Genomic DNA, 24457 nt, shown 5'->3' with positions numbered 1-24457 from the left:
CATGCTGGCCAGTGTTTAAACTCACAAGATAACACCTCATAACTTCTGCAGATGTGGGTTTCCCAAGCTGTTCCCTGAGGTAGCACTTCATGATTAGTTTGCATACTGCTATCTCATGGCTTTTGGCATGTCAGTGTATTTTTTCAATTTTTTTTGCTGAGTTTGGTAATTCTCTTATTACACATGGCAATTTACGGACTAGATTCAGTAACTGGTCAGAAATGTCAAACATATTTATTTGAACGCTTTTCTGTTCTTTTATATGTACAAAGGAACTCTGAAATATTGCATGTGCTAACCGACTGTAGGCTACAAAGACTGCAGATAGAGATTGGGTGGAAAAATGCTGATGCACTGTATGTCTTTAAAACCTGCATTCTGCAGCACTGATCTCCTCTTGCAGGCCTGGAAGGCTACAGTATTGAACACCTGACTCAGCTCAGTCACGGCTCTGAGTTTAATCAGACTCACCGAACGAGAGACAGCTCTAAACTATGCAGTGCAGGAATAAAAAGAGGAGATCCCTCTAATGAAAAAGCCTTATATACCATTACAAAGACAACGATGATGTGAAGTTCTGATGAGCGTTCTCAAACTAATAATGTCCGTAGAGTAGCTGTCTTCACTGTCAGGTTATTGGATGATCGCAACCCCACCTTATTCCTAGCTCAGAGTTCCACTTTAAACCTCTCTACCCATGTCTAGAATTAGGCATGGTACTCATTCAGTGGGCCAAAAAAGTATTTAGTGAGCCATCGATTGTGCAAGCTCTCCTGCTTAGAAAAATGAGAGAGGTCTGTAATTTTCATCATCCATACATTTCAGTTGTCAGAGACAAAATGAGGAAAAAAAATCCATGGAACATGGCTGGGTCTTCCAGCATGACAATGATCTCAAGCATAATGCTCAGGCAGCAAAGAAATGGCTGTGTAAAAAGCATTTTAGGGTCCTGGAGTGGCTTAGCCAGTTAAAGCCAACTTAAAGTAGCATGCATTCATTAAAGGGGTGTCCACAAATATTTGTACAAATATATAGTATTTCACAAATACATATGCTGTCAGCATAATGCTGAATACACTGCAAATGATCAAGTCTAGTCCTTGAGGAGCATGCCTCACTTAATAATCATTAACACAACATAAACATTTGGACATATTGTGACTCATCTGATTAAAAAAAAGAAATCTAAGAGTACCAGTACCATATTCCGACTCTGACCACATTCACACACTCCTGAGCATTGTTCTGTCAGCAGCTTGTGCTTGTGTTGTTGAAAGTTTGGCTTATTTGCTTTTTATGCAAATCACTGCTATTGCCTTTATTCTTTGAAGTGATTAAAAATCAGTGATATCTCAGTCAGCAATAACAAGAGGACTCTATCTCTTAGTTTTTACTTTCAGTTTTGTCATTTACTGCTACTGGAACAGTAATAATGCAGTATAACCATGCATTTTTTTTTCTTTTTGTAAGCATTTAGCTTACAAAAGCCATTTGACATGATGAATACATGTAATTTACCATGGTTTGTCCACATGAACACTAGTGTTCAAAACTTCACTTTTCATGTTTACACTATACAGCACACTGATCATAATATTAAATGGCCTCCAATAAGAACTTCTACAATACAGGTTATTTTACTCAATATTTCATATGTGTATATAAGAAATGAAGTATATTGTCAACAATTTATACAATACATTTACTAAGATTATCTATTTATACAGTTTTTGTATCCCTTTTAAAATAGTTTTCTTTTGGAAAATTATTTTACTATAACTTCATTTTAGCATTGCTTAAATCTCTGTCCATCATTATGGATTAAGCGAAACCAACACTATTTCTATTTTTGTGTCACAAATTTCTACAAATCATTTGCCCTTATATAAACTTGTAAAAATGATAAGAATATTAGAATGTTTTTGTATTTTGGTCTACTGTCATGCTGGTCTTATAGTCTTGGAAACATTGATTATTTTTAACAGTATTCTATATTGTAATAAATATTAGAAAACGTTCACTCAACATAGTCAAACACATTTTAGTCTCTGCATTGTTTTTTGCTGGCTGGTAGAACAAAAAATACTTACTAAAATAAAAACTGTAGCCTCTGTAAATCTGTATATCTGTGTAAACGTACATACATACAAGATTATTACAGAGCCCCTAAAGTAGAAATATAGAAAAAATATTGAGGGACATAAAACATTTTATCGATTGAATAAACCATTCCCTCAGTTTAAGAGTTTATATGTTTAATATAACTGAAGTGTTCCCTCTAAACGAAGGGGATTTAATCAATTGAAAGAAGGAATACAAGTTAAATGTCACTTACATGAAACCTGTACTTTTTTTTCTTGGGGTTATAGGCATATAGGCCTTGGGTGAAAATAATGAAGAAATTGAATGGAATTAGTTAAAATTTTAATTTTTAGTTATCATGGTTTTATTGATGTCAAGAATTCCCTGCTAGTACACTATACATTTCAAGGTATAGTTGCTAACAAGAGTTTACAAATTCAATTTACCAATCACAGACCTCCTCTTACCTATTTAACAACAAACTAATCATATCAAGCATTTTTTTTTCTTTTACATAAATTCCATCCTTCTTTAGTGAACTACAGGGTTTTCAGTGATGAAAAGAATAAAACTTCTTTTCTGTTTCTCCTGTTGAAAGAACATCCAGAAACAAAAATAAGGCACTGTTTAAAATTGGCAGATTTGCTGCTTGCTAGGCCTGCCATGTTTATTATTTTATCGATTTATTGGACAATATATGGATATGACCATAAAATATTTTATCCATTTAATTAACCATTCTCTCAGTTAAACAGATTATTTCCCTTAATATAACTGAAGGTCTGCCTTTAAATGGAGGGGATTTATTAAATTGAGTGAAGAAAATAAGTTAAAGTCAGTATAACTGAGAGAAGAATTTATTTTTATTAAAATAATGAATGTAATAAAAATATATAATTTATATATAATATCATAGTATTATGTGTATCATGTGTTGATACTTTGTGGCCTCTGTATATCTAGTCAGTCCATGAGCTGTTGTGTATCACAACAATCATTTTAATAGAATTAATTCTGTATTATCATATTGTAATATTATTCTTTTATTTAGATATTTTAGAGATCTGTATATCATGTCAGTCCATGAGCTGTTGTGTATGTAAAGAACATACCTGTCAAATTTTAGATTAAAAAATAAGGGATATTTTCCTCTGTCCGCTTAAAGTTGTCCCACCAGCCCAACGTAGGTTCAGTATCCCTTACATTTTAAGACAGGTTTACAAAAAAAATCTAAAATAACGACATGTGAACCACTTACACACAATTAGATGATCAGAATCTGAAATGTTGCGGACATTCCTACATATGTCATTCTTTTAATACAGCCAAATTAAAAACACTTTTCCAAATATTTTTTTAAAAGTTAAGATTTCATGTCTTTTTGGCATAAATGCACTCTTTTTTATAATATATTTTTTATTTATTTAATGGATTTAAAATTGAACAAAGGGTGCACAAATTCTGCAAACTGAATCTTTTGATCACTCCACCCCTGATCAGTTTAGTTAATTTTTAACATTTCTAGTTCAAGCTGTATTTTATTTTTATTTTAAAAGGTTTAATCTGTGTGTTTTATTTCAGAGACGAGTATTTTTAAGCAGCTATCAGAAAAATCTCATCACAGTTTACATGATTAGCCTACTGTTCCCTTTCTTTTAGAAAAATCGCTGTATATCCAGATATGTTTTAACATCAGCTGCTCCGACTAGCTACCTGTGGCTTCCCCACACTGACCCTCCTTTGCAAGCTGATTGGCTGTTTCTTCTGAAAGGCGGGACTTTCTCCTTGAACCGGCTGCACGATTGGTTAAGAGACACAGAGCAGTCAGCTCCCTGTCTCCTCAATAATATATATTTTTTTATTTTAATATAATACGGGAAATTTACGGGAAAATACTAATACGGGAGGACAGCGGGAAAGAGGAGTAAAATACGGTAGTTTCCCGGCCAAAACGGGAGACTTGACAGGTATGAAAGAACTGGGCAGTGTTGATCTGTTAAAGCCCAGTTGGTGTCCCGCCCTGAGAGAAAGGCTCTGCTCTGTATTCCTCAGTTCAGTTCAGACACTCGGGTGGAGGAACAGCAGCTGTGCTTTGGTGAGTTTCACACTTCAGCTAATTATTAACACAACCACAGCGAGGTGTAGTGAGACATTAATTCAACACGAACTGGATTATGTTTTCTTTTAGTTTCAGCTGTAAAAAAATAAACTAGCTCAGAGGAGAGGGCAGTTGGAGACTATCTAACGCAAGGCTAGGCCAGCATGCTAGCTAATTAGTTAGCTAACGCTAGCTAAGCTAAACAAAATAAGACATATTTAGCGACAAGCGGTTTTAGACAGTGCGTTTAAGGCTGTTTTGTTAAACTGAAACACTCAGGAGGTTAATGTCGATGTTTTAATTCCATCGCGAAACTTGTAGGTACCATAGCTTGGGCTGTTAGACTGGCTGAGGGTGTTTTAGCTTAGCTAGCTAAGCTATCTCAGCAACACTGTTTAGTTACAAGGTGTATAACTAGTTAAATAGGTTATCTATCTAAAGGACCAGTTTAGCGAATTGCGATATTACTTCGCTTCTTTTATATAACTAATATAGCTAACTAGGGTAAGTCTTAATAAGCAGCCCTGTTCAGCTTCTTTTTCTCTCTGGTCTGAATGTTCTGTTCTGTAACTTGTCATTTGAATTATGTTGACATTTCAGCTTGGCTCTGGTTTTAGAATAAACTGCTAAAAACCAGACAAACATTTGGGCCATCTTGAGAAGTAGGCGCTGGTGAAAAAGAGAAGCTTAAGGAAAAGCTAAAGGATGTCAGTTAGCTAGGTTAGTATTATAAGCGTGTTTCACTGGCTGGTGAATAACAGTGAGGGTGTGTGTTTTCATGCTGGGAGTGGTTTGAGTGTGTGTGTGTGTGGGTTGTAAGTATGTGTAGTTAGGCGTGTCCTGTAAACCCATACCCAGAGCTGGGGCGGCAGACTGGAAAAGCCTGCTGTTAAAAAGAATGAAATTCCTCAGTGCATGATTCACTCTGTGTATGGTTCATCATACTCAGCACTGCTAACTTATACTTTCCTACATTCCTTATTTAAGAGTTTAGTCACTCACATGAAGCCTGGCCTTTTTTAACCCTTTCAGACCTTAGTTATATTCCTGTGATGGAAAAATATAAAACTGTTATTTTCTGCCTGTAATGCACACAAAATAAGAATCTAATACTCTACTATAAAGTCAACCTAAACCAAGTAACTAAATGTAATCGTTTTTTTTTTCATATCCATTGTATTGGTAACCTGTAGTTAACATTTTCAGGAAATTCACTTGTCCATAAGTTCCGTCTTTGTGTAGTGAACTCCAGTGTTTTCAGTGATGAGAATAAAACTTGTTTTTTTCAGTGGAAAGAATACCCCGAAACAAAAATAAGGCACTGTTTACATTGGCAAAACTGCACACACATTACTCTGCTACAATATGACCTCGATATTGTTCATTCCTTTTTCTAAGTTTTATTTAGTAAGAATATTTGAAAAAGTTTACATTCCAAATCCAGTTTCTAAATCTTAATAATTAATAATGAATGTACTGCACTTTTTAAAGGGTGTAGGGTGTAACAGTATTTATGCCATCTTATCATTATTACAGTGGAATAAAATGACAGTCCTAAAAAAAAAAAAAAAAAAAACATGAAAACATATATATTTTATTTTATGTTTTATTCTTTCATACTGCTCTTCAATATAAAATATATGTTTTCTATTAACACTCATTTCCTGTTCCTTTTGACATAACATAAAATGTTTGTACAAGGAAACATGGAGGCGACAACACGTCTGGGTGTTGTCGTCATGCTTGGTGTTGTTCCTTGGTGTTGTGTTTCTATTGTATTTTTGTTCTGGCAGATGTTAGAAAAGGTATATTGGATATATACAAAATCCACAGATCAAAAATTAAAGTAAAGACAGACAAAAAGTAAAAAAAAAAAAAAAAAATGAAAATACTAATACACTGCTCAGTAAAGTTACTCAGAGTGGTAAAACTTGCAAGGCTGGCTGATGAGCAGATTGCAGACAGGTGTGAGGGAGAGGGAGGAGTCAGCTCTCTGAAGTCTGTAGAAGCTGATTTCTGAGTGGGTATGACTAAAATAATAATAAAATTATAATTAAATTATTTCCTTCTTTTCTTCCTAACATTTAATTTTTTTATTTTAAATAATAAAATATTTTATGTATATTTTTGACTGAAGTGTAGTCCCATTTGCTATACTTTAAAGTTTACTTCCATGATTTTCAAACACCAAAATACCACCATTATTTAGATTAATCATCAATAGGTCCGTTTAGATACTACATTTATCTTAACTAATATTATCTTAATTATGGCTTTATAAATACTTAGCTTGAAACATAAGTATTCATATTTCTGTTTGTAACTGCTCCGTTCTGTGTGTATCTTTCTGGAATAAGTAGATTGATGGCTCCATCCATATCTGTATCTGTTGTTAGCATTAAGAAGAAATGGCCCTTTAATCTTTTAGTTAAATTTAGTGTGTGTTTCTCGGCTAATTTGTTCTCAAATGAAAGTGCACTGCTGATCAGTGACCCTGAATCCGGCAGCCGTGGTGCAGCGTTCTCATAGTCAAGTCACTTACAGAACCATCTTTTGATTTTTGGGTGGATTAAGAACACGTCTGGGTGTTGTCGCCATGCTTGGTGTTGTTCCTGGTTGCTGGCATGCAGCTTGAGTAGGAGAGGTTTTAATAAGCGAGGACACCAGAATTCATGTTAAGAAAACAGCCCTCGTGTAGATTTACACAGCGTCAGTTTGTAAACTTTTAACTTTTTGGAAACTTTTACCTAATCTTTAATATTTCCCTCTACAGACTGTATTGATCCACTGGTGCCAAAGATGTTTCTGGCTAAGAAACTGATTGGAGGGCTTATTGATGTTGTCAGGTAAGTGTCTGCTCGTTAATTAAATGTATTACTATGCATAATGTACTTCTTTGGACTGTGTATTGGCAAGAACTTGACCATATGATGCGTATCACAATACAGGGGTTACAATTTAATATATCAAAGTATTTTGCATTACTGTACGGAAGGCAATATATTGCAATTGTTTGAAGCAAATGTATAGTATAAAAACACTGATTTATAGAATATGAATAAAAACCTTTTAATGTAAAATGATAAATAAAATTTATGCTGTTTTTTAAAATCTATGCAGTATTGCAAAACAAAATATTGCAATATTTCTTGTCTTAAATTTTGTCTTTGCTTTCCTAAGCAACATTTCCCAGTACAATAAATAGCATAACAGGTTTCTTGTGGGTCCGGTCCTAAAAAGTCTTAAAATGTCTTAAATTAAAATCTGGGTTATTAAGGTCTTAAATTGTCTTAAATGTACTGTAATTTTGCTGTAGGTATTAAATTTTTAGATGTTGCATTTTATGCCGGTGGGAAAAAACATACTAACATTAGCAGCACGTTTTCGGGGAGAGAACTATGGTTAGCGTAGAGCTAGCTAACATTAGCAGCGAGCTAGCTAATGTTACTAAGGAGATAACTAAGTTAAAATAGAGCTAGCTAACATTAGCGGCGACCTAGCTTACGTTACTGGGGAGAGAACTAAGGTTAGCGTAGAGCTAGCTAACATTAGCGGCGAGCTCGCTAACTTACTAATGTTCGGGGCAAGTTAGCTACATTATCAGGGAGTAAACTAGGGTTAGGGGAGAGCTAGCAAACATTAGCGTTGAGCTAGCTAACATGCTAACACATTCTGCATTAAAATGTAACAAAATGTAAAAAAAAGAAATAAGGAACGTTAAGTTATGATTACCAATACAATCAATTATTTTCTACTATTTTCTATTTATTGAGGTCTTAAAAAGGTCTTAAAAGCATGTGATGCCTTCAAACATCACATGGATTTGTTCAGTTCCATTAGTAGACCTGATTTAACCTAAAAGAAAGATTGATTAGATAAACCAGGTGTTCAGTGATAAGTGCAATAATCGCAGATCCTAGCTGATCCTGGTGATTATTAAAATCTTTTGGGAGAGGCATAACAAATGACCAAATTTTGACCACAGGTTCACAGATTTTATTTATACAACTGCACACACAATCAGCAATTTAATGTTATTGGTAATTATATTGTTTGTCTTAATGTACAAAAATCCTTATTTTACAGATTTTGTTTATTGAATTTGGTTTGATATGCGACATGTTAAGTAACAGTTTGCACATACCAAGAATACCACTTTGCGTCTCTTATCTTAAGGGAATGCTGCAAACCTGTTAAAACTTGCTTTTAACAACAAACTAAATAACTTAACTGTGAATAGTACTTACTGAAAATACCCCACCCAATTGGAAACCAGTTATTCCTGTATCAGATTCCATTTGCATGTCTGAGTGTCTGAGGGCTTGGAAAGTAAAACTATTGTGCAGGTGGCTTTTGGCTATTGTTAATTTTTTTTTTTCTTTTTGTGTACAGCAACATCGACCCTGGCCAATTTGTTCCCTCAAACCCTGTAAGTGACTGCCCAGCTTTTTATGGTTGACCTAGTGAAAGATCTAGTGACCAACAATGCTTTTTTTGTGAATACAGAACAAGTTCCTGATTACACAATAATTAAATCACATTATCATTCATTAATTCACTGTTTTCATATCATATATACATATTATTACATCACTTAAACCTGTTTTTACATAAAAAAGGAGACTTTTCAGTTGTAAAAGTCAAAAGCTTAACATGTATGTAATTTGTGTGTTTGCATGCTATAGCCTCCACCTAGCAGGCCTTATGTATATGCTGAAGCAAATGAGACTGATGAGGAGAGACAGTTCCGGAAAGTGTTTCAGCAGCTCGCTGGTGATGTGAGTGTTTTTCCCCATACACACATGCACAGCATAAAGACATGAAAATATACCAGCACAGAACCTAAATGCCTGTGTCGGTTTGTGTGTTCTAGGACATGGAAGTAAGCCCTGCTGAACTGATGAACATCCTCAACAAAATCATCTCTAAACGTAAGGATGGGCTGCACAGTGTTCTTTTGTTTTTATTTTTTTCTCATACTAAACATTTTCCAATTATCGAACAAATTTTAATATCGGACAAAGATAATCTGAGTAGATAAAAAAGGACATTTTAATTTTTTTTTTTCTTTTAATAAATGAAATTATTCAAACCAATCTAGCCCTGTGTGAAAAAAAGTATTTGACCCCTAAACCAAATAACTTGCTTATTTGTCTTTCACATCTCTATGGAGGAATTTTGTCCCACTTCTTTACGGAATTGTTTTAATTCAGCCACATTGGAGGGTTTTTGAGCATTAACTGCCTGTTTAAGATCAAGCCACAACATCTTAAGCAGACTTTGACTAGGCCACTCCAAAAACGTAATTTTTATTAAGCCATTCAGAGATGGACTTGTTTGTGTGCTTTGGATCATTGTCCTGCTGCAGAACCCAAGAACACCTACTACTACACAAATTAGGCAATTAAACATACAACCCAAAGTTAAAATGTGTTTATTGTTCTCTTTCTGCAGATGGTGACCTGAAGACAGATGGCTTCACTATTGAGTCCTGCAGGAGTATGGTGGCGGTCATGGATGTATCCTACTTTACTCAAGACAAATACACAAACACACTAATTTGGTACATTGGCTGTGTATGTCAGTGTTTCTAGCACTGGTGATTCAAACGTACAATCAAGGTTTGCAAAACATTTAAGAGACTACCCTATTTAGTATCACCTGCCATTTCTGGACAGCTGGTGTCCAACTTTGCCATTCTCTGTGAAATGTGAATGCATTCTTAAATATACAGGTATCTATAATGATCTTTGTAATAATTGACTTTATTGCCCATTTAAACAACCCTTTATTCACACTGGCAGGCGACAAGTAGTCTGTGTTGCCGCATATTTGTCTCTTGTGGGGGTGTCCAAGGCTGTTTACACTGTCGCAAGTGAGCGTGTATTGGCATGGCCGTAAGCATGCTAGCAAGCTACCTTTCGAGCTATCCAATATTTACTTTTAAGCTTTATTTTTTTATTACATTGGTGCAAAAATGCATCATAACAAACAGAAAGTCCATCTTCAGAACCACACTGCTGAGGATACAAAACGAAGTACAGTGGGAATCAAAAGTTCACGGAGCAGAAGCTGTAGCCCCATGTCTCTGGGATTGGAAAAGTTTATTTAGCCAATCAGTGTAGAATGTCGCTTCACTGAATCATACATTTTAGAGAGTTGAGAAAATCTCAACTCTGTATGTCGTTTGTTGCGTGTCGTGCTGTCGCTTTGTCACTTGTTGCCATATCGCAGCCGCACATCATGTCCTTCCACATGAAAATGAATGATTGATTGTTGCCAGTGTAAATGCAGGGTGAGGTTTCTGTGTTTTGAGTTAAAATAAAAACTAAGTAATGCATTACTTTGTAGAAATCTTGCACTACCTGCAAGAACCTAAGTATTAAACATACTGTGTTTTTAATTTTGCAAAACTACAAAGGAAATTCTAGCTGGTTAATTTGTTTAGAATTTGTAATAAAAGCCCATTTGTAAAAAAAAAAAAAAAAAAAAGATAATTTCTACAAAAACACTAAGAAAAATATATTTCCATGGGACAGTCTTAATCAAATGAGATGCCTTTTTACACCCCCTCCAGTGTACACACAATCCCTTTTTATTTACTGAATTCAACATATTGGTGGAAAAAAACCTTTTTTAATTTAATGCTCCATAGTGTTTCACACATTGCACAAGTTTCTATATTTTGTGCAGGGCGTAAGGTGTAAACTCTACATACAACCATATTTTTTTCATTAACAATAAGTCAGCTAAGGTTTTGTTTCTCTTGAATTTTAAACATGCATTTGTTTGGTCAGAATATTTCAAGACATCATTTTGAAATCACTCTAGAAGCTGCTTTTTGTTGTTGCTGTTCCTTAATGCTGTGTGTAGAGTGACAGTACAGGGAAACTGGGCTTCCATGAGTTCAAACACCTGTGGAACAATATCAAGAAATGGCAGGTGAGTTTCACTCTGTTGCACTGTTATTCTGTGTGATCTTCCTGGTTAATGTGAATTACTGTGTAACTGTGCATTTGTGCTGTTACAGGGCATCTATAAGCAGTTCGATGCAGATTGCTCTGGTGTGATTGGAGCTGACGAACTGCCCAATTCATTTAAAGCTGCAGGTAAGACACCACTCTAACAACCACACCACTGACCACACTTCACTTCAGCTCTTGAGTTTTGTCTGATGGAGTCACTATTCTTCCTGGACCTGATACGTTATGTAGCTCAATGACCTGATGTGCAGTATATGAAAATGCTGAATGAATTCATGCAGTTACTTTTTTTATAGCAAAAGTGAGAGGTGACTGGTGTATTTTATCTGTAATCTTGGACAACAAATACTTTTTGCATTTCCCTTTTGTACCCCTACCCCATGTTTTCGAGTGCAACATTGTTACATGCGAAATGGTTGAAATCCACCCCCTAAGAATTGGAACAATCCTTTAAGCACCTGATACAGATATATAGCAGTGGAGCACTGAAGTTTAGCAACCAAGCTGCAGGTTAACTAGTCTTCAGAAAAAGTGCAGGTGGTGCAGCAATTATTATTATGCACGTTATTATTGTCCATTCCTTAATTCTTCTTTGATAGGGAGCTGAAATTAGCTTTTTGTAAGCTTTCATTTATTTTTTCATTCCACATTAAATGATACTGCATCTGCTGTGTGTTGCACCACATGGTGGAGCAGCAAAGTTAGCTACTATACATTTTTTATGCTTGTTATGATGAAAATGGCCATAAAACACTAAAATTACACATTAAATGACAAATATGTTTATGTAGTGGTTATTGTAATTTTTAACAAGGAAAATGGTCGCATGTGTCCTGATGTTGCAAATGATTCTCATAACCTTCCGTTTTGAGTGTGCCTCTGAAAATTCTCCATTTAAATGGCCATGTAGCCCTAACACTTTCCCTTAACCCCTCAAGCCTAACAAGAATCGGGACACCCGACCCCCTAGATGAGCATGTGCAAATATGAGACGCGTAGGGCTTTAGGGTGGTGAAATTGAATCGGGCCCATATTACCCACTTCTTCATGTTAAATTTACAAGCTTTATTTTAGGTAAAATTGTTATCATTTTTTTTAATTGATCTAGGTGATACTTTATGTCCATTATGTGCATGAAATTTAAAAACTGCTTAGGCATATTTTATTAGAGACACTCAGGTGTGTCTGTTTGTGTGTGTTCGCAGGCTTCCCCCTGAATGATCAGCTCTTCCAGCTGATTATCCGCAGATACAGCGACGAGAAGGGAAATATGGACTTTGATAATTACATTGGCTGCCTGGTGCGCCTGGACGCCATGTGCCGTGAGTGCAGCTTCTCCATTACTGTCACTGAGACCTGAAGAGAGTATTATTATAATACACTATGCAACTGCAGGATGACCCATTTTGCTGCTCATTGTGTGCTGTTGCCTAAGCTGGATGCTGGAATCATATTTCAGATTTTATGGCCAAATATATGCAGGCTTCCATACATTTAAGCAGTCATCCACACAACATTGTACAACAGATATGCAATATAACTGATATATTTAACATATGACAATCCATCATTTAATAATGTGTTGGACTTTAGCCACACACGATATTTCCGTGCTGTGCTGGATTGCATACCCCATCTGACAGCTGTACATTTACACTGGATGGGCTCTGCCAAAATGGCCTCTGTTCTGTGCTATCACTGAAGCATCAGTGCTAGCTCTGTGTTGTGTGATCTCATAGCTCCCTCTAGTGGCTGGGAGTTAGCCTGTGTTGTTCATGTCTGCTCGTATCAGTTCAATAATATGTATGTGAGATGTGAGCCACAATTTGGTTTTATACATTGCTATGTATTATCAGAGCCTTTATATCCTAGTCAGTTATTGTTCTTAAACCACAATATAAGAAGTAGCTTTCTAGCTGTGCGGTAAAATCTGACAATACTCTACGATCTACACAGAGATACCGACAAACTATTACAACAATGCGCACTATTTGTATGCATAATACAATGTTCAATTCTAAGTTGAATATGTAATTATTTTTTATATTTTATATCAAAAATTCAATCCTGCAAAGTTTTAATTATCTACTGTACAGAATTGGGCTCCCATAAGCACCTTAAGAACGGATTAGTGCAGATTAGCTTGAAATAATTGACCTTGTATTCAAAACAACTGATAACAAAGTTATCAGCCTAATGGTGTGTTTGTATGATTTAATAACTGTTTAAATTGTTCTATTTTCTCAGGTGCCTTTAAGACACTGGATAAAGACAACAATGGCTCCATCAAAGTGAACATCCAGGAGGTGGGAAATCATTAGGGTTACTGTTACCAACTGCTAGATTTACATTTGTCTCAAAAACTAGAAAAAGCACAATATAGCACTTTTAGACAGTTAGATGTAGCAACTTTAAATTGATATGGTCGTATAACATTTGGAAAGTTAGAAGTAATGGATTGGCCAGTGGCTGCAGATTGTAGCTGATTATTTTAATACTGCATAGCAAAGATGGACCAAAGTGAGTAGCAAAATTAAATTCTATTGCAGATACACGTCTAAACTGATGCTAATGTGACACCCCTACTATACAACTTAACACATTTCATATCATTTGAAGGGGGTGGGGGTGGTGATTTTTATTTCAGAATCATTGCCACCAATTTAGTTCTGGTTAATAGATTAATATCCAATAATGCCTGGAAGTTAATAAACAATAATGACAAAACTCTGTATTAAAAATTACCAAGTGGCAGGTGCATTAACATGACAAGTTGATATAAATATAAAGGTAATTATAATTTAATTACTCATTGTTTCAGAATAGGGCTGAAACTATTTGTAAAAAAGAAATCTCAATAGTCTTCAAACATATTAGCGATTCTCGATTACAATTTAGATTTTAAGTTCTTACATAACTTCAGTTTTTATTTGTAAGTTATTGCGTAAGTTATTGTTTTCTTTTATTTCAATATTTTAATGAACAGTAAGCAGCCCCCTTCAACCTTACAAGCAAGTTATATATTAGCTTGTATTTCAGCTGTGTAAAATATAAAAAAAATCACTGCCACAGACTTTGTTACCCTTTACAAGAGTTCTTGACAAAAGCAAATGTCTCTCTACAAAGATCCCCTCTATCAGCTTCTATATGTAAAGATGTACAATCCTTATTAGCCCGTTTTGAAAATTGCATTAAAACAGTAATTTGATTATTCAAATTAATTTGATTAACCCTTCAGCCCTATTTTAGAATATATTTTAGTCTACATTTTGAACACAAGTATTTAATAAGATAAAATATTAATGACGAGTAGTACATATGATATGTAGTTCTATTTCAATACTGAGTAACATTGACCGTGCAAATATTTCTCTCTTCCTTCACAGTGGCTGCAGCTGACCATGTACTCCTGAGCATCTCGCCATGCCAGCAACCGATGTCCACTTCATCAGACTCCTCTATGCCTACCCCTGATAGCCTGTTTTAATAACTTCACACAGCACCTTCACACACACACACACACACACACTCTGTTTTAACACTAGTTTAATTTCGCTCAATCACGAGCTAGTGCTTATTTACGTTTTTAACTATATTATTCAGCGTTACTGATATAACACAGGGCACGTGTTATTAGTGTATTAGTCCAGTAGGGGGTGCCAATGCGAAACTGAAGGAAGGGACTGAACAGTGCCCAGTAACCTATTTTATATTAAATAAAGAATTTAAAAAAATTAAAAGTGTCATTTTTTTTTTTTTACTATTATTTTTCTTTGTGTTTTTATGTGTTTGACTAAAAATGACTGCAACCACACTGTATACCTAGCTAAGTGTCTACCTACCTAGCAGGTAGTTTAACCATGTTAAACCAAGTATTTAATTAAGGTGGACACCTATATCTTTCTGTTGCATATATTTAGGCAAACAAAACACCACAGAAAAGTATTTTTAGTATCGTATTTATGGTTATTTAACCCTTTATCAGCTGTTTAGCTCTAGCTAAGCTGCTCTGTTACTGATGGTTAGGTGCTCAACAGCGCCATTTTTGATCCAATGTGGCCAGAATGAGTAACTTCAGGCTGTCCGCGGAGGTGGGGGCGGCCGCACTGAGTCTGCGCAGCGCTGCTCCTCCGCTTTTCTACGAACTTTCTGGATCTCTGGGCGCAAATCTTACTCGCAGACAGGATTTAGAGGTAAATCTGGACGGCAGGCTTCACTATAGGAGCTCGGGGGGTGTGTGGAGTTTGTGAAGTGGTGTAAAAGTATCTAATTGAGCGCCTACATAGAGAAAGAGAGAGCGATAAGCTGCATACACACACAGGGAGGGTTTGTAGCTACGGTGCATGTGTAGCTATAGCTAACCTAACGTTACCTATTGTCGCAATTACAGCGCGATCGGTAAACCGGCTTCGCCCGGGACAGAATGGCTTTAGTGGGTGATGTGCAGAGAGTTTATCGGTCCTGTGGGTCAGAGCGGCGAGACTCAGCCGCTCTGTGGCTCTCTGAGGGGCTTAGCTCATCTTTCTCTAGCTAGGTTAGCATGATGGCGCTACACCGAGGGGGTGCTGTTGGTGTTCACGTAGGGAGGAAGGTAGCTAGGTTAGCTAGCTAGCTAAATAACTAACTAGCTCAGCTAGCTAAAAACAACACAGCGCGATCTGGTTCATTTAAAGTCCATTTATTTAACCACTAGCTAGCGTTATATCAGTGTGGCTGCAGTTTCTTACCGGTATCCTGTCTGTCTGTTTTGTGAATAATTGAGCCGCTGTTATTGTTTCCTCTAAATGCCGTTAAAAAGCCTCTCTTTAATCGAGAATCTCAGTGTTAATGTGTCTGAATGCTCGGATACAAATCTCCAGTTTGTTTTTCCTGTACTGAGCGTATCTCCTCTTCAGGTCTGAACTCAGAGACTGAAGTCTTGAGTCTCTCTCCTGGTGGAGTGTGTCCGGCACTGATGGTGAACTGCTGCTGCTGCTCCACATCTGAGGTGAACTTTGTGCGCCAACATTAACTAACGTTACTGATTTAAAGGGCCCATAGCATGAAACATGAAGCATGCCACAAACCTATTTTTATTTTAAAAATAAAGAGTAAAAGTTAGGTATAAAGAGTTTAATTAATACTAACAAGGGACAAGGTGTAAAAAAAGTTGTGAGCACCACTTACTAGGTGGTAAGCACCACATATTAAGTATGTGCTTAACATGTATGTGCTTAATATGTACTTAGTGTGTGGTGGTAGACACGTAGCATGTGGTGCTCACCACTTAGTATATAGAGCTAAGATCGGGCCCCTGCACTAGGGCTGCACGAGATTGAATTTTTATAGAGAGCTGAGATCGGGCCCCTGCACTAGGGCTGCACGAGATTGAATTTTTATATAGAGCTGAGATCGGGCCCCTGCACTAGGGCTGCACGAGATTGAATTTTTATATAGAGCTGAGATCGGGCCCCTGCACTAGGGCTGCACGAGATTGATTTTTTTTTTCGACAATATATTTTGTAATATTATACAATGCACCTGCACTTAAAACCCGAGGACAACATCAAAACAACAGTAAACGGCCCTTTAATCTGGCCTTTAAATGGCTTTTTAAAAGGTAAATAAGAGCGTTTTTTCTGGGATCTAAAGTGTGAATTTAGCTGTGACTGGAAATATCTGAGCAAAACTGTGCTGGACTGAGATGCACAGCTTTCGACATGTGTTTACAAGCACGTGCCCAGCCATGTGGATGGAGGCCATGCGTTTACCCCCATACTCTCCTCGTGCTTCTCAGGCAGCAGGAGCCTGTCACTTACCCAGACACAGAGACAGCACTGTGTATCTACTTCTTGTGTCAAGAATCATGACGCGATGACGGTGCTTAAACAATATATTGTGCAGTCCCACCGTGCACGTTTTGCCTGAGTCAGACCCGCCCCATAAACTGTTTTTGTAAGGCCAAGCCCGATTTAAACAAGACATTTTTATTTAGTAAGTAAAGCTTAAAAACTAAGCTTTTAAAACATTTTTGGGCTGTTTAAATAAGCGAAATCTGTTTCGAATGATGAAAATGTTTTTTAAGAACTGACCTTCCTGTCTACTCATATAGCCTTAGTACACAACGCATAAAACAGCAACAAGGCTAAGTGGAGGAGCTCACGTGCACAGTGCTCACTGCTCGGTTCCAGAGCTGCATGATTATAACATCCTAATTTTTTTTTTGAATCTTTAATTTAAAGTAACATTTATATTTATGCTCTATTAGTATGTGGTGCACACCACTTAGTATCTGGTGCTTACCACTTTTTTTTTCTTCATAAAAAAAAAATGTACCATGTCATTTCAGGGGCTCCGTAACTATTAGATCATATTCAGAAACTAACCAGCAGTTTGAGTGCATTGTTTCTTTTTGTTGTAATTATGTCAAAAGCATATGAACCTTATATTTACTGCCCTTTAGGTTGCCATGCCCCCTCACATCAGTTCTGCTTCTGAACTGCTTTACTTGGGGGACAGTAACATAAAGGGTGGGATTGTTGAGCTGTTAACAAGTGTGTTTCATGAAAAGCTTTAATACAACTTTAAATCAAAACTCACAAAAAGTGGAAATATAAACAAGTAAAAATACTAAGTAATATGGTTATGAAATGAACCCAAAACCACAGAACCTTTGAAAGCGATGTAAGCTATGCAAGTTCCTTACAACACTCTGTCCATCATTTTAACGCATAAAGCCACTGAGACATACTGAACATCCTGGAATCAGTGTGTGAATATGTGTTCGTTTATCTTACCTTATTAATTAATGGAACGTAAATAGGAATGCTGAAGATAAAACTAACTCTGTGTAAGTATGTGTTTTAGCTTCTACTGCTCTTTTTCAACTATTTAAACTATTTAAATGCTTTCACAAAAAGAAGAGAAATCTGAAGGGGAAAAGTTTATTATATTAAAACCTAGGATTAGGAATGTAATGTCAGTCAAGTTTGTATGCATGCAAACAAAACAATTATGTGAAACAGCACAAATATTGTGTCAGTAAAACAGACAAATAAAATGTAATGATTGTTCTGAATGTTTAAAGTTGCATGTCATCATTAACCATGTGGATTTTATATTTTTACACAGGTGAGCTAACAAAGAATCTGAGGAAGAACTGAAATATAAGCGCATTAATTATGTCATCTTCACTGTACCAGAGCCAGGAGAACACGGTCCGCTTCAAAAAGCGGAAAGCAAACTTTACTTTCAGTGAGGTTCACATTCTTCTGGACGAAGTGCGGAAAAATCGGCACATCGTTGTGGGTAAGTTTCTGTACAGTGTTGGTATGTGGAGAGGCCAGTTAAGCAAATTGTCTGAAAAAAACGGACATTGCTGTTTTTTCCAACACTTCCAACACTCAGTATTATATAGGAATTGGTACTTTGTCCCTATGTACTCCCCTAACATTTGGAGAGCCTAATTCACTTGTACACCACTGCCATAAAAAACAAATTATTATATGAACACCCCTTGTGTACTGCTATAAATGTGCATCTGTTGACAAGCTACGAGAGGCAGGACCAGAGTGGCAATGACTGAGACATTGTTCTCTAGTATAAAAGTCAGTGGTGCGTAAAAATCTTCATCAAAAAGCTCTGCAGACTCAAAAGATCTAATTTACAATTTTTGCTTCATCTCAAATGTAGCCAGTCTCTTGCTGCAGTGTTTGAACAGCTCCTTTTCTTATCACATGATCTGCAGCAACAGATTTTTATTGAATAGGGTTGCAGTTCTACTGTATTTTTTTGGACAGTAAGCCACAAAGGATTTAAGGTGCACTATCAATGAACGTCTATTTGTTTGTCTATTTTAATACGTAAGGTGCACTGGATTATAAGTCTCACTAGTAAGGATGTCTACATCGAATTGAGCAAGGGTGTCGCCATGCTTCCCTTTTTGGTGCAGCAGCATTAGCATTAGCTACAAACTGTGGCGCTAGCGGGACGTATATGCCACCCAATAGCGCTAGACTGAGAAACCCTAAGTGTTCCTGTAACCCAGGGTGCTTTCAGCTAGCAGTTTATACCACTTTGCTTGTTTTAGAATGGCAACCATGCAGACTACAGTTCAGTACTCACCTCAGAACGATAAAAAGGGCTAGTGCTGCGAGTAGTAATATAGCTAATATAGCTCTTATAACGGTGTACTTTAGCGAAGTGGCTTTACTGCTCCTTAATACCTGACTGTCAGATTTTAGGTGCGCCTTTTAGTCTTAAAAAATATTCATATTAAATGACTGTGTGAACTGGGTGATTCACCTTTGATTAAGCGTTTTTGTTTGTTGTGTAGGTAAGTATAACTCGGGGGTTCCATCAGACGCGAAGAGAAGAAAGTGGTCAGAGATTACGGACAGAGTTAACGAGATTGGCGAGTGTGACCGCGAGGTAGGTGAAATCATCAAGAAGTGGTCCGACCTCAAATGCGACACCAAGCGCAAAATAGCTGCATTGCATTCAGGCAACATTCCGCATGCAGCGCTTGCCCAGGCCGAGCTGTCCCCCACAGAGTGCATCGTAGAGTCCATCCTGGAACTGGACAAGAAACCGTGGGAGGCGGAGCTTCCTTCACGCTCTCGCAGCCGCAGCACGGATCAGGACGGAGGCGGCATTGATGATGATGATGACGCGGGGTTCTTGGGAATGGGTTCTATTCAAAGCTCCTCCAGCCTGGCTGCTGATACAAAGACAATGCCACCTCCAACAGGGGGCGCTACTGTTGAGGCACAGCAGGACCCTGCAAACAATGCAGGTATGACTATTACATGACAAACAGGTCTATTCTGGAATAACAAATTTTCTGTAATTTTGTATTTACTTATTAATTAATGCATTTTGAATTTAAATAGTTTATTATAGCATATTTACAGGGTTCCTGCAGGTCTTAAAATGTCTTAAATTAAAATCTGGCTAGCTAACTAACACACTAACTTTAGCAGCTAGCAAACATACTAACTTTAGCGGCAAGCTAGCTAACATATTAATTTTAGCGGAGATCTAGCTACCATGCTAACTTTAGCAGCAAGCTAGCTAACATACTAAGTTTTGCTAGCTAAAGCGAGCTAGCTAACATTACCAGGGACAGAACTAAGGTTAGCGAAAGCTAGCTAATATTAGTGGCGAGTTAGCTAACATACTAACGTTACCTGGGAGAGAACTGAAGAAATTATGACTACATTTTGGTTCTTAAATTATATTTATTAAGGTCTTAAAAATGTCTTAAAAAGCAATAAATTTCACTTTTAGAACCCTGTATTTATTTAAATATACTGCTTAGTCTACTGAGCACAAAAAACAGCACTCGCGCAGAACAGAACTCATTTTCTAAATATAAAGGTTCAGTAATAGGGGTGTAATGATGCTCTCTGCTCATGATTCGATTAACGATTCTGGATTCATGATTAAATTTTCTCACAATATTTGGAGCAAATTTTTAATGACAAAATATAATGAGACTGTTTCATTCTTATTTCTATTTCTTAAGTGTTAAAAAATGCAACTTATAGAAAGGCTCCCTATTCTGTTCTAAGCTCAGACTAACTACAGTGCTGTTTTATTTCTCAATCAGTCATTTGTTAATTTACATTATTGCCAATCTGTCTTCCTCTTGGCTTGTGAGGGAAGGGTGGAGGATCTGTCTTCTCTCCCTGCCCACCAGAGTCAAAGTCTGGTGAAAGAAAGCTTGTGCAGAGGCCATGGTGAGCCCTCCACCCTCCCCCACATAGTGGGGGGAAAAAACGCTTGTGTGATTGGCTTCAGTCAAACATGACTGACCCTTTTGCAAACCCCCTCTGGTTATTTGGCCTGCTCTAGAGGGAGTGCGACCTCTGGTGCTCAAACAATGCAATTGTATAACATTGTAAAAAAAATAAAAAAAAAATAAAAAATAATCACAAATGTTTCATAAACAGAAAATGTAATCATACGGAATTCCCATGATGAACAACCTCAATTTTTTCTTTGTGATGCATCTTGTGACAGTGCTTTGTTACACCCTTATTTAGTAATAATAAATCATACATAGTAATGAATCAGTATGGAGACTATATGAATCCATACAAATTACATATCTCAGGAGTGTAAAAATGTAGAAAACTGTATGTAAATGGTTTATCTAGCGGTAAACTGTTGTTCTTGTTCTTCTTTCAGACGCAGATTCTCGCATGTTCGACTCGGACGATGACAAAATGTTTCCTTCTTCTTCTTTATCATCTTTAAATAACTCGTTTATTGAAGACGACGGGGCTTCTTTAGGTGCCAATATGGTGCATGTCTCCTCTTCCACTAATCATGCACACAACCAACAGCAAGCCCCTCCTATATCATCGGCAGAGTCGGACAGTGCTCGCGAGCTGTTAGCTCAGAATGCTAGCCTGAGTGTGCAGGAGCAGCACACCACCAATGCACTGCTGGGTACAGTGTCGCGCTCGCTGGAGCTGCTGGCCGAGTCGGTGCAGCAGTTGGCCGAGACGCAGCAGGAGTTTGTGCGCGAGTCGCTGCAGCTGCAGCGGGAAACGGTACAGGTGCTACGGGAGTTTGCCTCAGGAGCGCTAACGCTGCTGCATGAAAAGGTCAACGGGAAACCGCCACTGTTGTAGAGAGGTTAAAGTGCTGTCGCTTATTACAACCTCATGGCAGGATGGGACTCGAGCTGGACTAGCTGTTAAATAGAGGAGCTGTGCTGCTGTAGATTAACCGCTGTGTCTTTAAAGGAGTAATTTGAGGAAGAATCAAATATACACCATCACTGCAACCCTCAACTCACATGTAGTGGTGAAGCAAAGACATTGTGGTGGTGTAATAAAAAAGTTTGCTTCTGGAGCTTCAAGATGGGCAAAATAATGATATGATGATCGCACTATGCTTTTTTTTAGCATATTGCTAGCATTGCTAGTATCTGTGGAACACTAAAAATGCATGGTTTGAAAATGGTATAGAAAGAGCATTAATTGTCCTGTTTTAATTGGATTCAGTGCAGGATTGTGTGTGTGTGTGTCTGGCTTGTCAAACCTAAGAAATGCAAAAATTGTGAAACTGCATTTGAGCAGGATATTACACTATTACATCTTCCCCACCCTTAATAATGCCAATGGTTTGAGATGTTTTCACACCTATAGTTCATTAGCTGTAGTCTGGATCAGTTAATCAGTTGGAGCATTTACACCTTGGTTTGTTTTTTGTTCTTACAAAGAAACAAAGATATTTTTCACCTAATCGTATTATGTGCACATGTTTTCATGTGCGCATGTTCTCTCTGCATATTGGTCAGAGCTGTCTGCGGTGGAAATAATAAAAAAAAAATACAGGTAGAAGGTCCTGTGTTCTGGACTTTGTGTTCAGTCTAATGTGAAGCAACAGCAGAGACATATAGTATTTATTAGTAACTGTAGTAATTAAATGAGTTATATACTAGGTGATAGCACCTGCATAGCTCATTCCACTATAAACTCCAATGTTAATTTGGCTCTGGACCCAGACCACCACCACCTCTCAATTGTTCTTGTTCAGTTGATTTGCTCTGCACCTGAAGGTGATTACTGTACCACACAAAGGAGAAAAATAAACCAGAGTCTGATTAAACCCAACTTATACTTAACTTATACATTACAATTCCATTGTGTTCAGCCATAAAGGAATTGTTCATGCGAAAAATCCGGTTTGCCCACCAGGTGCCCCAGATTTGATCAGCTAATCAGCCAACGCATGTTTGAGTGCAGATTTTGCTCCTATAGTTTTCAGCTTAATATAAGAAACCACATAAATGTTATTTTCTTATTTAACATTATTTAGCAACTCCACATCTTTTTAGAAAAGTTTTTTTGTTGGCCAGTTAGCACCATGCTATGTAATGCTAATTTTAATATCAATTTCCTCGTGGCTCCACTGCTAAAACTAAAGAACTAATCTTCTCACACCAAACACGACTCGTCTGATTAGCTACATTCAGAGTAAAAGTCTTTTCTTTCAGTCTGCCTCTATAACCCTTTAGGATCTACTCTGTTTGACAGCTCCACTTTTTTGTTTTTAGATGTTTTGGAATGGAAATTTAATGACTGGAAATCAGGACTCTAATGAGCCATATAATGTGTTCTGTACTGTTGCTAATGTTTATGGGCACTTTTATAAAAAAAAAAAAAAAAAAAAACTACTTTGTTTTCTTGTCCATAATACAAATTGTCAAATTCACTTGTTTAAATGACAGCTGTTTTGTTAATTGAGGAGAAGTGGTTCTTTTGCAAATCGCCATTTGTTTATTTTTTGTGTCATATATATATAGCTAACAAATTCACAGGCTGTAGGATTGTTAAATATGTAAATAAAATGCCACAATTTTATAATATTTAGGATGTCTCTGGTGTTTCTTGAACCTAACTTATTGAAATCTAATTTCTTTTTTTTTGGCTCTACTATTTAAAGAATTACACAGTTTTGTCATTATATAAACATTTGGTTTATTCTGGTGTAGATGTGTTTGAGGATTCACTTCTGAGTAAATAAAAAAAAAAAAAAATAAGCAAGTTAAAATGTAGGCTTAACACTGATTTATATTTGAACCGTTATTATTATAATGAACAGTAGAGGGCAGCAGAGTTCCTAGTATCTCTGCACCCTCTGCTCACTACATTAGATTGTATTAACATTGTAGTTAAACTTGCTGGCGACTTTATTAGAAACACCGTAAGCAATCAATCAACCTTTATTTTCATTCGGGAATTACATTGAGGGTGACACTCATTTCCAGTGTAGTCAAGCATTTGTAGTTCAAAAGGGATTAAAAACATACAATAAAATAAAAAAGATTTGATAGATTAGAATAAATATTTTTTTAATAAATACATTTACTATAGATGGTTCTTTAAAGGTGCTTTTTAAATATAATTGCATTGCACTAAAATGCATAAATTTTTCAATGGGCATATATGTGGCTGAAGCAGGAAGCCTAGTGCATTCCAAATTTATCAACAATAACATTTTAATGTAACATTTATAGTCAGTATAGCTATTAAAAAATGTGTTTTTGGAAAGGCTCCTGTGGCGCGGCCTAAGCTTTTCTCCTTACATAACTTTTAATACTTTGAGTCATTATGAAAACAACAGTACTTTTACACTTTTACTTGAGTAAAAAAGTACTTTAAACCCTAGTATTTATACTTCTACCTGAGTATTGAATGTAAATACTTTTCACACCTTTGTCAGGTGCTGATACTGATAACTTCAGAATTAAAACACAATATGGAACGACAGTTTAACTGATTTATAGTTGGTGATATTT

The 24457-nt window shown here is 36.6% G+C and overlaps 2 protein-coding genes across 3 annotated transcripts; both read left to right on the top strand.

The window, feature by feature from the left end:
- The first annotated feature begins 4036 nt into the window (after positions 1 to 4036).
- On the top strand, positions 4037 to 14903 carry capns1a (calpain, small subunit 1 a). Its single transcript, XM_007257467.4, has 11 exons — positions 4037 to 4177; positions 6954 to 7026; positions 8573 to 8609; positions 8866 to 8958; positions 9054 to 9111; positions 9635 to 9699; positions 11054 to 11122; positions 11211 to 11289; positions 12369 to 12485; positions 13411 to 13469; positions 14550 to 14903. The coding sequence occupies exons 2-11, from the start codon at positions 6980 to 6982 to the stop codon at positions 14574 to 14576; spliced, it is 651 nt and encodes a 216-aa protein (XP_007257529.3). The 5' UTR covers positions 4037 to 4177; positions 6954 to 6979; the 3' UTR covers positions 14577 to 14903.
- Positions 14904 to 14973: 70 nt separating this feature from the next.
- zgc:153990 (Myb_DNA-bind_5 domain-containing protein) lies at positions 14974 to 23524 on the top strand. 2 transcript variants are annotated; one of them, XM_015607934.3, is made up of 5 exons: positions 14974 to 15356; positions 16059 to 16150; positions 18274 to 18450; positions 19478 to 19936; positions 21334 to 23524. In XM_015607934.3, the coding sequence occupies exons 3-5, from the start codon at positions 18324 to 18326 to the stop codon at positions 21780 to 21782; spliced, it is 1035 nt and encodes a 344-aa protein (XP_015463420.1). In that variant the 5' UTR covers positions 14974 to 15356; positions 16059 to 16150; positions 18274 to 18323; the 3' UTR covers positions 21783 to 23524. The 2 variants fall into 2 exon arrangements, with proteins under 2 accessions (XP_015463420.1, XP_049322637.1); XM_049466680.1 differs by lacking the exon at positions 16059 to 16150.
- Positions 23525 to 24457: the final 933 nt, after the last annotated feature.

The sequence above is a fragment of the Astyanax mexicanus genome, chromosome 1, assembly GCF_023375975.1.
Source record: "Astyanax mexicanus isolate ESR-SI-001 chromosome 1, AstMex3_surface, whole genome shotgun sequence".
Taxonomy (NCBI): Eukaryota; Metazoa; Chordata; class Actinopteri; order Characiformes; family Acestrorhamphidae; genus Astyanax; species Astyanax mexicanus.
The sequence above is the reverse complement of the archived record's forward strand: the minus strand, read 5'-3'. Positions and strand labels throughout refer to the sequence as shown.